Genomic DNA, 14,340 nt, shown 5'->3' with positions numbered 1-14,340 from the left:
CTATTCAAGAGTCTCTTAAAAGACCCTATCATATCTGCCTCCACCACCGTCACTGGCAGCTCATTCCATGCACTCACCACTCACTGCATAAAAAAAAACATACCCCTTACATCTCCTCTATACCTACTTCCAAGCAGCTTAAAACTGTGCCCTGTTGTGCTAGCCATTCCAGCCCTGGGAAAAGCCTCTGACTATCCACACGATCAATGCCTCTCATCATCTTATACACCTCTATCAGGTCACCTCTCATCCTCCGTCGCTCCAAGGAAAAAAGGCCGAGTTCACTCAACCTATTCTCATAAAGCATGCTCCCAATCCAGGCAACATCCTTATAAATCTCCTCTGAGATTACTTCTGCAAGCATGCCATTGTACACAATACATAGTCTATGTATGATCTCAGTTCAATAGCAGAAAATTCTTGTGTCCACATTCAATTGCTCTGATTAAGTTATCTCACAGAAAGAATCAGTTCATCAAACAGTTCACAAAATGGAGGTTACAGAGGAGCTTCACAAAATGGTAACCTCTATTCCTTCAAGCACATGGCAAGAACAGACAATTGGTTTATCTACTTCCACTGTCCCTGACCCATTCAAATTCAATGTTTTATTCCATAATTTAATTCCTTCATGGCCAACAACAGTACTCCTTATAAATGTTCTCAGTGGTGGGGAGGGCTTTACCTGTGATGGACTGGGCTGTGTCCACCACTTTCTGTCGACTTTTCCATTTCTATAGAGGTTTGTCAAATTTTTTGATGACGTACCAAATCTGTATAAACTTCTAAGAAATTAGAGATGCTGCAGTCCTTTCTTTGTGACAACGCAATGTGCTGGTTCCAACACAGATCCTCTGATAAGGCAATGTGAAGGAATTGAAAAGTTACTGACCCTCTTCACTACTGATCCTCCAATGAGGACAGGCTCATGGACCTCTGATTTCCTCCTCCTGTAGTCAGTAATCAGTTTTTTGATTTTGCTGAATTTGAATGGGAGGTTGTTGGTATGGCAGCAATCAACGAGATTTTTAATCTTGCTCCTATCTGCCAATTCATCAACACCTTTAATTTAACCACAAGTGTTGTGTTTAATTCATTTTTTGAGAATCTGTGTGTCAATGGTAAGGCCAACAGTTACCGTTTGTGATGAACTTCCCTCTTTCACTACCTTGCTGGGCCATGTCTTAGTGCTTTCAAAGTGTCCCATTCCAGCGGACTTTAGATTGCAGTCTTTTCCCGTACTGCCTTGTGCCCCTCAGCAGTGTTCCCTTGCAGGCACCTCAGTGACTTCACAATGCTTATCAAAGTTCAAAGTGAATTTATCATCAAAGTACATACCGTATATGTCACCATAACCAACGCTGAGATTCAATTTTTTGTGGGCATACTCAGTAAACCCATAATAGCATTGATTATTTCTCTCCAGCTCACCATGGTTGTGGCTCTCAACGTGGGATGAACTGGATTCAAGGCTTCATATGTTCAAATGCAAGTGCCTCTGTTACACACCCAGGTAATACCTTCTTCAGCACAAGATACATATCGCCATTAACAAGCGTTGCAGTCTGCACAGGGCCTTCCTTGAATTAATCACTTGCCCCTTTCATTTCAGTCACCTGTGGGCAGCCCACAGTTGCTTTAGTATGTTAATCACTCGCGCACGCACAGACTTAAGAATGGGTAGCACAGTGGCATAACCAGCAACCCGGGTTCAATCCCACTACTGCCTGTAAGGAATAGTGTATGGTCTGCTCCTGATCGTGTGGGTTTCCTCCCACATTCCAAATTAGATTATTAGATTATGAGGACACGCAGTCCTCTTTTATTGTCATTTAGTAATGTATGCATTAAGAAATGATACAATATTCCTCCGGTGTGATATCACAGAAACACAGGACAGACCAAGACTGAAAAACTAATTAAAAACCACATAATTATAACATATAGTTACAACAGTGCAACAATACCATAACTTAATGAAGAACAGGCCATGGGCACGGTAAAAAAGTTCAAAGTCTCTCAAATGTCCCACATCTCACGCAGACGGGAGAAGGAAGAAAACTCTCCCTGCCATGCCCGACCACAGTCTGACTCTGAGTCCGTCCGAAAACTTCAAGCTCTGATCAGCCCTCCGACACCGAGTACCAAGCACCATCTCTATCCGAACGCTTCAACCCCAGCCCCGGCCGCCAGCAGTGGGAGAAGCTGAGGATTTTGGGGCCTTCCCTCCGGAGATTCTTGATCGCACAGTAGCAGCGGCAGTGAACCGGACATTTCAGAAATTTCTCCAGATGTTCCTCTGCTTCTCACGTCTGTCTGCATCAAATCAGAATTGTGCACGGCATCCTACTTACAGATACGATATCATTTCACCGGAGAGCTGCGCGCGCTGCCATCTTCTCCTCCCGCCTATAAGACATCAGAGCAGAAAACAGCCCATCGAATCTGCTCTGTCATTCCATTATGACTGGTTTATTAGCCCTCTCCCCATTCTCCTGCCTTCTCCCCATCACCTTTGAAGCCCTTTCTAATCAAGAACCTTTCAACCTCCGCTTTAACTATACCCAATGGCTTGTCCTCCACGGCGGTCTATGGCAATGAATTACACAGATTCACCACTCTCTGGCTGAAGAAGGTTAATTGCTGACATGGGTGTAATTGGGTGGTGCAGGCTCTTTAGACCTGAAGGGCTTGTTACCGTAACACACATCAAAGTTGCTGGTGAACGCAGCAAGCCAGGCAGCATCTCTAAGAAGAGGTATAGTCGATGTTTCAGGCCGAGACGAAGGGTCTCGGCCTGAAATGTCGACCGTACCTCTTCCTAGAGATGCTGCCTGGCCTGCTGCGTTCACCAGCAACTTTGAATTGTGTTGCTTGAATTTCCAGCATCTGCAGAATTCCTGTTGTTTGGCTTGTTACCGTGCTGACTCTCGAATGTATATCAAAAATGATAGCTGTAGAGTCCGAGAGCATCACAGCACAGAAACTGGCCCTTTGGCTCATCAATTTCATGCCAAACTGCCTACTCCCATTGACCCACAACCAGACCATAGCACTCCACACCACCCCCATCAATGTACTTATCCAAACTTCCCTTAAGTGTTGAAAGCAAACCTGCAATCACCACCTCCACTAGCAGTTTATTCCACACACGCGCCATCCTCTGTTAACTTGATTCCCTACTGACCATCGGGGTATATCACCTGTATGTACACGAGATTCTGTAGATGCTGGAAATCTTGAGCAAAGTGCTGGAGGAACTTGGCAAGTCCCAGGGTGGGAATGGGGGCATAATTTTAAGGTGATTAAGAGAAAGTATAGTCGAGAGTATCAGAGGTTTGTACTTTTACACAGAGAGTGATGACTGCATGAAATGCGCTGCCAGCAATGGTGATAGAGGCACATACATTAGGATCATTTAAGAAACTCTTAGATTGGAACATGGGTGATATAAAAATGGAGGTCTATGTAAGAGGGAAGGGCTGGAATAATTTTGGAGTAGCTTAAAAGGTCGGCACAACATCTCGGAGTGAAGGGCTTGTACTGTTGACGTTGAAGTTTCAGTTTATTATCACTCAACCATATATCTAAACAAAGACCATGCTCCTCCAGACCAAGGTGCACAACACAGTACATTTAACTCACACTCAACACACAAAGTAATATTACCACAAATAAATTAACAATTAATAAAATATATTCCACAAGATTGACATATTGCATTAAGTGCGAAGTAAATGATATAACACTACTGGCGCATCATAAGTGATGATACCTGGGTGATGAAGGGGTGTTCAATTGTCTACAGTCAGGAGGAAGAAACTTTTTCCCATCCTAACAGTCCTTGCCCTAATGCTACGGTACCTCCTACCTGGTAATACGGGATCATAGAGATTGTGGTTTTACATTCTATGTTCTAAGTCAGGCGGCATCTAGAGCGAGGAATTTACAGTCAATGTTTCAGGCGAGGCCCTTCATCAGGATACATATATACCTCTAGTAGACTTAGCCCTTCTTTCTTTTATTTCATAATTTTCCTCCCTGTTCCGCCAGTCACCTCCACACTGGGACCAAGTTACAGTGGCCGATCAACTATGTTAGGTGGCGGGGTGGAGATGTGTCTGTACCAAAGTAGTTGTAAGGCACTTCTTCCCTCCGCTGGCCGGTAGGTCACCCTAGGGCAAGGTGAGACACTGTAATCCCCACCACTGCAATCAGAGTTATGTGAAGCCATCAGAGCAGTTGGTGGATGGTTGTATAAGCGGCTAATACATATCACAAGTCCTGGTTATGCAACCACTGACGCCAAGCAGACGATCTCTGGAAAGTATTGATAATGGCTAGGTCACTCATCTTGTAAAGACTCTGCCCAGAAGAAGGCAATAGAAAATCAGTTCTGTGGAAAGATTTGCCAAGACCAATCATGGTGATGAGACTGCGATTGTCCATGTCACATGGTGGTAATGATGATGAATCAGCTATGCTGGATCTGTGCTTCTCTGGATTGTGGTTGGAAACTGGAGCACCTGGGGGAAGTGTGTGTGGGTGGGAGGAAATGGAGGAACAGGGCTTGTTTGCTGAAGAGGGAACCTAAAACATCAGTTCCTTATTCCTTTCCATAGAGACTGCCTGCCCTGAGTTTCTCCAGCATTTTGTGTTGGTCACACGGGTCTCCTTCTGCTATTGTAGTTTTGTTGCTTGTTGTGCTCCGTGTCGTTCTGCCGAGCATCACGGGCATGCTCCGTTGGCGGCAGAACGTGTGGCGGCACTTGCGGGCTGCCCCCATCACTTCGTTAGGTTGTTAGAACAAACGACGTAATTTACAGGCGCCAAGGTAGTGTAGCGGTCAGTGCGACGCTATTACAGCTGGGGGCGCTGAAGTTCAGAATTCAATTCCAGCGCTGCCTGCAAGAAGTTTGTATGTCCTCCCCACAAATGCCTGGGTTTCCTCCTGATGCTCTGGTTTCAAAAGTGCACCAATTAGTAGGTTAATTGTCCCGTGATTAGCCTAATGTTAAATAGGTGGGTGGTGTAGCTCTAAATAAAATAAATAAATAAAATAAATAAATCTGCATCTGAATCATTAGACAGTCCTGGGGTGGGGTGGGGTGGGGGGGGCGCGCGGGGTTGGATGGTTCAGGATAGAACCAAGGCCACTGGAACTATGCCACCTTCTTTCAGAGAGACACTGTAATCTTGCTCCATGGCCCTCCAGTATTTCACAGAACAAAAAAAGTTTGAAGTTTTTAGTCTTGAGCTATGCTGACAAGTCGGGTGAAGATAGAGGTGCAAGGCCAACTTTGAGGAATGTGATCACCAGAGAACTGATTGTGGACTTCAGAAAGGGTAATGCAAGGGAACACACACCAATCCTCATCAAAGGGTCAGAAATGGAGAGAGTGAGCAATTTCAAGTTCCTGGATATCTATATCTCTCAGGATCTGTCCTGGGCCCAACGTATCGAAACATTTATGATGCTGCCTATATTTCAATAGGATTTTGAGATTTGCTGTGTCACCAAAGGCACTTGCAAATTTTTACAGATGTACCAAGGTGAGCATTCCAACTGGCTGCTTCACTGTCTGGTATGGGGAGAGGGTGTAAACTTCGACAGCTCCATCATGGGCACCAGCCTCTGTAGTATCCAAGACATCTTGAGGGAGTGATGCCTGAAAGGGCATCATCCATCTTTAAGGCCCTTCATCACCCAGCACACGCCTTGTTCTCATTGCTACCGTCAGGAAGGAGGTGCAGGAGCCTGAAGGCTCACACTCAGCTATTAAGGAACAGCCGCTTCCCCTCTGCCATCCACTTTCTGTATGGACACTGATCCCTTCAACACTACCTCAACCGCTTTATTATTTCTATTTTTGCACTACTTCTTTAATTTAATTATGTAATATATATATATATATATATATATATATATATACTTACGGTAGTTCACATTTTTTTCTGTTATTGTGTATTGTACTTTACTGTTGCGGCAAAGACAAATTTCACAAAATATGCTGATGATATTAAACCTAGGTCTGATTTTGGTAGAAACAGGATCTTTTGGCTCAACTCATCCAGGCCAACTAAGTTATCAGAATCAAGACTAATATCATCGGTATATGTTGTCAGATTTGTCTTTGTGGCAGCAGTACATTGCAATACAAAATAATAAAAAACTGTAAATTATAGTAAGTAAGTACTTAAATTAAATAAGTGATATAAAAAGGGGGGGGGAGTAGTGACATAGTTTTCCAGGGTTCAATGTCCATTCAGAAATTGGCTGGCAGAGGGGAAGAAGCTATTCCTGAATGGTTGAGTGTATGCCTTTGGGCTCCTGTACCTTCTCCCTGATGATAGCAATGAGAAGAGGGCATGTCCTGGGTGATGGGTCCTTAATGATGGATGCTGGAGAGGCCAGTGCCCACAATGGAGCTGACTAAGTTCACAACTTCCTGCAGCTTTTTCCAATCCTGTGCAGTAGTGATATAGTTTGCTCTTATTACCTACTCTAAGATCAGTCTAACCCTCCCTCCTGTACAGCCCTACATTTTCCTTTCATCTGTGTGCCTCAGAGTCTTTTCAATATCCCAAATGTTTCTGCTTCTACCACCACGCCTGGCAGGGAATTCCTCACACTCACCACTTCATGTGTTTTAAAATAAAAACTTACCCCTGAGATCCCCCTTATACTTTCCTCCAATCACCTAAAATTATGCCCTTCGTATTAGTCATTACTGGCCTGGGAAAAAGTCTCTGGCTATCCATTCAATCATTGCCTCTTATACACCTTTTCTCAAGTAGCCTCTCATCCTCCTTTGCTCTGACTTACTCAATCTATTCTCATAAGACATGCTCCCCAATCTAGGCAGCATCCTGGTACATCTGCTCTGCACTCTCTCTGAAGCTTCTTCATCGTTCCTATAATGAGGAGACCTGGACTGAACACACTGTTCCAAGTGAGGTATAACCAGGGTTTTGTAGAACTGCATCATTACCTGTCAGCTCTTGAACTCAATCCCTCGACTAATGAAGGCCAACATACCATATGCCTTCTTAACCACAATTTCAACTTTCATAGCAACGTTGAGGTGACTGGGGACATGGACCAAAGATCCCTCTGTCCTCCACACTGCTGAGAATACTGCCATTAACCCTGCACTCTGACTTCAAGATCAACCTTCCAACGTGAATCATTTCAGTTTTCTGGGTCCAGCTCTGCATTCTGCCAATGTCCTGTTGTAACCTACAACAACCTACTGCGCTGTCCACAGCCATGTCATCAAGAGTTTAATTAATCCTGTCTGATATGGCGGAAAGTGACATTAAGTCAGCATATTGGAGTCCGTGCAAATTCTTTGCTGTGCAATCACTTCACCAGTGTCAGTAATACCTTGTATCTGGACAGCAAACACAAAATGCTGGAGGAACTCAGCAGGACAGGCAACATCTATGGAAAAGAATCAACGTTTTGGGCTGAAACCCTTCAACAGGACCCCCCAGAACTCTACGCCTCATCTTTTTTTCTCCAGTCCTGCTGAAGGGTCTTGGCCCGAAACGTCAACTCTTTACTCTTTTCCATTGACACTGCCTGGCCTGCTGAGTTCCTCCAGCATTTTATATGTGTTGCCTGGACTTCCAGCATCTACAGATTTTCTCTTGTTTGCCTTGTTTCTGGATGATTGATTGGATATCTGTCATATCTGACGATGAGTTTGAAACCAGTGCAGGAGAGTTTTTAAAGTGGAAAAACTGCTGCACTGGGGCAGAACCACTCTCTGAAATTTGAAGGTCCGGGACCAGTGGTACGAGTACTTGTCATAACCGAGGTCTTCCTTCGTTGCAGTAGACAACCATGACTTCATCTGGTTGAGAAGAAAAGGTTGAGAAGAAACCTACTCCTCATCTTTTTTTCTCCAGTCCTGTTGAAGACTGGCTGTAGTTTGGCTTGATCTGGCAAATGCGTGTGGTTCTGTTCCCCATGTCCTGATTGAGTTTGCGATGAAATTCCTATGGATTCCTGTTAAGGTGAGGAACTTTGTTATGCAGTACTACAACAATTTCTGGATGAGGTTTTCCACTTAGCAGTTTACAACTAGGTGGCAGGGCTTGGATATTCGAATCCCAATGGGATGTGCGATTTCATCCATCCTTTTTGTGTTAGCTATGGAGGTCATTGTGAGGGCTGCAGAATCAGTGGGACCAGGTGACGCACTTGATGGCGGAGGGGAGTTACCACCAATACGAGCGTTCATGGACGATCTCACCCTTTTGGGTCCCAGCACGGAGACAGTGGAAAATGTATTATCTAGACTGGAGGAGCTAATGGATTGGGGAAAAATGAAGTTCAAGACCAAGAAGTCAAGCAGCCTTGTTCTTAGGCGAGGAAAGCTGGTTGAATTTCATTTCACTCTTTGTGGAGGGGAGATTCCATCCATTCAGGACCAACCAGTAAGAGTCTCGGGCGATGGTACACAGAGGAGCTGAGAGACACCAAGAGGGTTCAAGAGACAGGAGAACAGATCAGCAGAGGTCTGATGTCTGTTGACAAGTGTGGCTTGCCTGGCAAGTTGAAGTTGTGGTGCTTGCAGTACGTAGACTGATGCCACGATAATGTGGCCACTAACTGTCTATGAAGTGGCAATGTCCCATGTTGAGGCAATGGAACGGAAGATCAACAAGTATGTGAAGAAGTGGCTTGGAGTACCGAGCAGCCTCTCCAATGTTGCAATCCACAGTAGCCAAACAAAGCTTACCATCCCAGTGCAATCCCTTGTTGAGGAGGTCAAGGTAGCCAAGGTAAGATCATTCTTGATGCTTCGAGACTCAAAAGACCCTGTCATCAAGAACACCCAGCCAGATGTGAGATCAGGCAGGAAGTGGTCAGCCCATGTAGCAGTTGATGAGGCAGAGTCTAGATTGAAGCACAAGCGGATGGTTGGGGCTATCCAGCTAGGCCGCCAGGGACTTGGATGGACAACCCACAAGTGGTGGTCATCTTCTACAGGTAAGGAGCGCCGTGAGCTTGTAACACAAGAAATACGAGAGGTAGAAGAGGAGAAGAGGTTAACTAAAACAGCTGGCCTGACCAAACAAGGGGCTTGGACCTGGTGGGAAAGTGTTGAACAATGACATCTATCTTGGAATGTTCTGTGGCAGATGGAACCGCTCTGCATTGCTTTTCTATACAGAGCAGCGTACGATGTGCTGCCAACACCTGCCAACCTCAGCACCTGGTATGAAGGTAAGACAGACAGGTGTGCTGCTTGTGGCGAAAGGGAACACTTCAACATATCTTCAGTGCATGCAGAGTCAATCTTTCCAGCGGCATGTACACTTGGACACATAACAACGTTCTCAAAGCTGTAACAGAAGCGGTTGAGCAGAGAGTACTGCAGCACAACTTATCTCATGTCCCATGCTGCACAGAACATCACATATCATTTGTGAAAGAAGGCTCCAGGTCAAGGGTGTACAGCATAGGCTCACGATCAAGCATACTTTCTTCAGCCAATGACTGGTGTGTCAAGGCCAACCTGGATGGGAAAGGCAGTTTCCCGGAACAAATAGCTTTCACCACATTACGTCCAGATATAATTGTATGGTCTGACACCAGTAGGGAAGTGGTTATTGGTGAACTCACAGTCCCCGGGAAGACAACATCAATGAAGCCCATGAGCGCAAGTTAACGAAGTATGCAGAATTAAGTTCAGAGTGCAGAGACAGAGGGTGGAAGGTCTCGTGCTATCCATTCGAAGTAGTCTGTCGTAGGTTTATTGCGTTTACTTTCCAGAAGTGGCTGTGTGACCTTGGCTTCACTAGAAGAGAGATCAAGTCAACCAGCAGGGCTGTAGCTAAGGCAGCAGAGACAGGATCAGCATGGGTGTGGACAAGTATGTCCAGAGGGACAGATAGTCAGACAGTGTATACATATCTTGCAAACCCTTCAGTAGTTGCATAGACACCTGAAGAGCAGACTATCTGTTGGAGGGAAGTGACCAACAACTCTGATAGAGGAAGATGCCAAGTTTTTAAGCTCACCAGTGGGAGGTGGTGCTTTAGCACTGCTGGCCCACCACCTTGAGGGAGTCTTGATCATAACCGGGCCGAAACTCCTGAAGACAGGTGGCAGATCAACTGATGATCCCACTGGTGATAGCACAGGACAGTTAACATCTTAGTCCACGTGTATTTTCAATTCTATACCTCTCCATGAAATGTGGCTGTTGAATCTCACTGTTGACCTCATCCACTCAGTCCGCATCACTTTGCATGCTCGGATGGGCGTTCCCATCTCACTGTGGTGTGAGGCCGCCAGCTACCCTCTCCTGGTTTAACCTGTCCATCGAAGCAATGTCCTGGGGTGTGGCTGCTTGGAGCCACAGGTGAGAGCTGAGTATCAGTCAGGGACCAATGTGAGTGAGTTGCCCCAGAATGGACACGACAAGCTCCTTCACCAGCAGTGCTAGCCCTCCCTGGACATCTCATACACCCCATTTTGTATCTGGTAAACATAAGAAAAGCTAACTAGGGCACACTATGCACACAGGAACCTGGGGTCAGGAGGATGTAACCATTAGACATAGGAGCAGAATTAGGCCATTCAGCCCACCATGTCTAGTTTACCATTCCACCATGGCTGATTTATCATTCCTCTCAACTTCATTCTTCTAACTTCTCCCCATTACCTTTGTCGCCCGTACTAATCAAGAAGTCATCAAGTTCAGGAAGGAACATCAACTTCTTTCCTTCCAAGCTCAACTGTAAATATACGCAATGACTTCTCCTCCACAGCCACCTGTAGCAATGAATTCCACAGACTCACAACCCCCGGCTAAAGAAATTCCTCCTCATCTCTGTTCTAAAGGGACATTCAACCACTCTGATTCTGTGCCCTCTGGTCCTAGACTCCCCCCACTATAGGAAACATCTTCTCCACATCCATTCTAACCAGAAGAAGAAAGACGAAAACCCTTGACTTCAAGTGGAGTCATTGGGACGCAGTCATGCCTCACAGGTGGATAGGGTAGTTAAGAAAGCTTATGGGGTGTTAGCTTTCATAAGTCGAGGGATAGAGTTTAAGAGTCGCGATGTAATGATGCAGCTCTATAAAACTCTGGTTAGGCCACACTTGGAGTATTGTGTCCAGTTCTGGTCACCTCACTATAGGAAGGATGTGGAAGCATTGGAAAGGGTACAGAGGAGATTTACCAGGATGCTGCCTGGTTTAGAAAGTATGCATTATGATCAGAGATTAAGGGAGCTAGGGCTTTACTCTTTGGAGAGAAAGAGGATGAGAGGAGACATGATAGAGGTGTACAAGATAATAAGAGGAATAGATAGAGTGGATAGCCAGTGCCTCTTCCCCAGGGCACCACTGCTCAATACAAGAGGAAATGGCTTTAAGTTAAGGGGTGGGAAGTTCAAGGGGGATATTAGAGGAAGGTTTTTCACTCAGAGAGTGGTTGGTGCATGGAATGCACTGCCTGAGTCAGTGGTGGAGGCAGATACACTAGTGAAGTTTAAGAGACTACTAGACAGGTATATGGAGGAATCTAAGGTGGGGGCTTATATGGGAAGCAGGGTTTGAGGGTCGGCACAACGTTGTGGGCAGAAGGGCCTGTACTGTGCTGTACTATTCTATGTTCTATGACGGCGTTTTTTTAGCAGGCTTTCTCGCTTTTACGAGGCTGAGTTGCTAGCACGGATGGAAAGCGTGCAAGGGAGCCAGCTGGATTCGAACTTGAGAGCCTTCGCTCCGAAGTCCGGCGCTGATGCCACTACGCCACCAGCCGGCAATTCTAACCAGGCCTTTCAATATTTAGTAGGTTTTAATGACATCCCACTCGCCATTGTTCTAAACTTCAGTGAGTACAGACCCAGAGCTGTCAAATGCTCATCATACTTTACCCCTTTCATTTCCAGGATCATTCTCGTGAACCTCCTCTGGAACCACTCCACTGTCAGTACATCCATTCTTAGCTTAGGTCCAAAACTGCTCGCGATGCTCCAAATGTGGATTGCCTAATCCATTATAAAGCAGCAGCATTATATCCTGAAATGTTACATACTGCTGTTGACTGGTGCTGACTTAATTATTACACAGTCCATATCTTCATCATCCCTCTTCTCTTTTCTTCTCAGAACTCTGCTCACACGGTGAGGAGGACCGTCTGTCTGAAGAACTTGGCCAGATGCCGAGGCCTGCCTCTGAATGCACGACAGAAGCTTGAAATCGAACTGTCAAATTCACAACTTGCTGGTACTTGGATACCTGGTGCCTGCCGTCTCCGTTCTCGTTTGTCTGGCATGCATTGGAAATCACCTGCCTCACAATGCAGCTTTTTACCTTGTGTTTAGCTCACTTCAGTTTGATTTCCTATTCACATACGTTGACCAAAGGTGTAAGGTGCTCCTTCCCTCTGCTGGCATGCAGGTCACCCCTGGGTAAGGTGTAGCACCTGCTTATCCCCCTGTCAGATTCGTGGGGCATAAATCCTGATTTTGTGGCCATTGACAATTGACAACAGCCTGGCAGACAATCTCTGGAGAGTATTGATAATGGCTGGAATCACTCGTTTTGTAAAACAACTCCCCAGAAGAAAGCAATAGCAAACTATTTCTGTAGAATTTGCCAAGAGCCTATGACCATGATCATCCGCATCCTACGACATGGCACACGATGATGATCATGATTCCCACTCCCACATGTCTGTCCACGACTTCCTCTACTCCCATGATGAGGTCAGACTCAGGCTGGAGAAGCAACACCTCATATTCTCTATGGGTAACCTCCAACCTGATACCATAAATTTAGACTTTATACCTTCAGGAAATTGTTTCCCCAACCTTTTCCTCATATATTCCGCAATCTGCCTCCCCTCTTACCTCTTCGCTTATCTTCACCTGCCCATCACCTCCCTCTGGTGCTCCTTCTCCTTGCCTTCCCTCCACGGTCAACTATTCTCTCCTATCAGATTCCTCCTTCTTTAGCTGTTTCCTTTTCCACCTATCACCTCCCTGCTTTTCACTTCATCCAGCCTCCTCCACCCAACCACCTTTCTCCGACTTCACCTATGCCTGTCAGCTTCTTCTTCTCCCCTCCTTATTCTTTCCCTTTCCTTTCCAGTCCTGATGAAGGCTCTCAGCCTGAAACATCAACTGTTTATTTTCCTCCATAGATGTTACCTAACCTGCAGAATTTCTCCACCATTTTGTGTGTGTCTGTTGTTCTGGATTTCCCGCATCTCGTGTGCCTATGTTTAACTGCAGTGCTGGAGACCAGTGTTGTCAGTGCCTGCAAAGCAGTTATCAAGAGGTGCGGAGTCCTACATCCTAAGGTACAATTAACCTCTGAGCAAAATCTTTCTGTTGCCGCACCTGCTTGGAAGAATGAAGAATGTCTGTGGATTCAAATAAAATCTGTACAACACACTTTGTCATCCAGCAGCATGATGATTCAAGTTCAGAAAACTAAAATACACACATCGGCCGCTTCATTAGATATCGCTTGTATATTTCTGGTCTTCTGCTGCTGTAGACCATCCTCTTCAAGGTTCGACATGCTGTGTGTTCAGAGATGCTCTTCTGCACCCCACTGTTGTAATGTATGGTTATTTAAATTACTGTCACCTTCCTGTCAGCTTGAAACAGTATGGTCATTCTCTTCTGAACTCTCTGACTGACAAGGCGTTCTCGGACACAGAACTGACACTCACTGGATTTTTTTTCTTTTTCACACCATTCTCTGTAAACTGTTGTGTATGAAAATCCAACAGAGATCAAATTTCAAAGTAAATTTAGTACATATACGCCGTATGTCAACTCTGGGATATTTTCCTTTGCAGGCATAAAATAACCATACAAGAATTAATGAATGACCGCATCAACTCAGGGGAACCTTGTGCAGAAGATGACAAACTCTGCAAATACAAAAATGAAGAAATGATAATAAATAAGCAATAAATATCAAGATCAAGAGATGAAGAAATCTTGAAAATGAGTCCATTGGTTGTGTCAGCATTTACAATGATGGGGCAAGTGAAGTTATCCTGAGTCTCCTGTACCACCTTCATGATGGCAGCAGCGAGAAGAGAGCATGTCCTGGGTGGTGGGAGTCCCTAATCATAGATGCTGCTTTCCTGCGACAGCACTTCGTGTAGATGTGCTCAATGGTGGGGAAAGCTTTTCTCAGCAGCTTCTGAGATACTCGAATGATCCCAACTAGCTCCAACATTCATTCCACCATCAAAGTCACTTGGATCACATTTCTTCCCCATTCTGAAGTTGTTCTGAAGAACAACTGAACCTCTTGAACATGCCTGCATGCTCCTATGCATTGAGTTG

The 14,340-nt window shown here is 45.3% G+C and overlaps 1 protein-coding gene across 4 annotated transcripts in view; it reads left to right on the top strand.

Moving 5' to 3' along the window:
- LOC134338891 (H-2 class II histocompatibility antigen, E-S beta chain-like) overlaps positions 1–14,096 on the top strand; it is a 281,277-nt gene extending 267,181 nt beyond the window's left edge. For 2 of the 4 annotated variants that reach the window (XM_063035059.1, XM_063035060.1), the window contains exons 5-6: positions 1,427–1,513; positions 12,139–14,096. In XM_063035059.1, coding sequence (XP_062891129.1) covers positions 1,427–1,513; positions 12,139–12,227 — 176 coding nt within the window. In that variant the 3' untranslated portion in view covers positions 12,228–14,096. The remainder of the gene's footprint in view (positions 1–1,426; positions 1,514–12,138) is intronic. The other 2 variants (XM_063035061.1, XM_063035062.1) reach the window with 1 other exon arrangement.
- Positions 14,097–14,340: the final 244 nt, after the last annotated feature.

The sequence above is a fragment of the Mobula hypostoma genome, chromosome 28 (assembly GCF_963921235.1).
Source record: "Mobula hypostoma chromosome 28, sMobHyp1.1, whole genome shotgun sequence".
Lineage (NCBI taxonomy): Eukaryota > Metazoa > Chordata > Chondrichthyes > Myliobatiformes > Myliobatidae > Mobula > Mobula hypostoma.
Note: the sequence above shows the minus strand (reverse complement) of the source record. Positions and strands in the feature narration are given on the sequence as shown.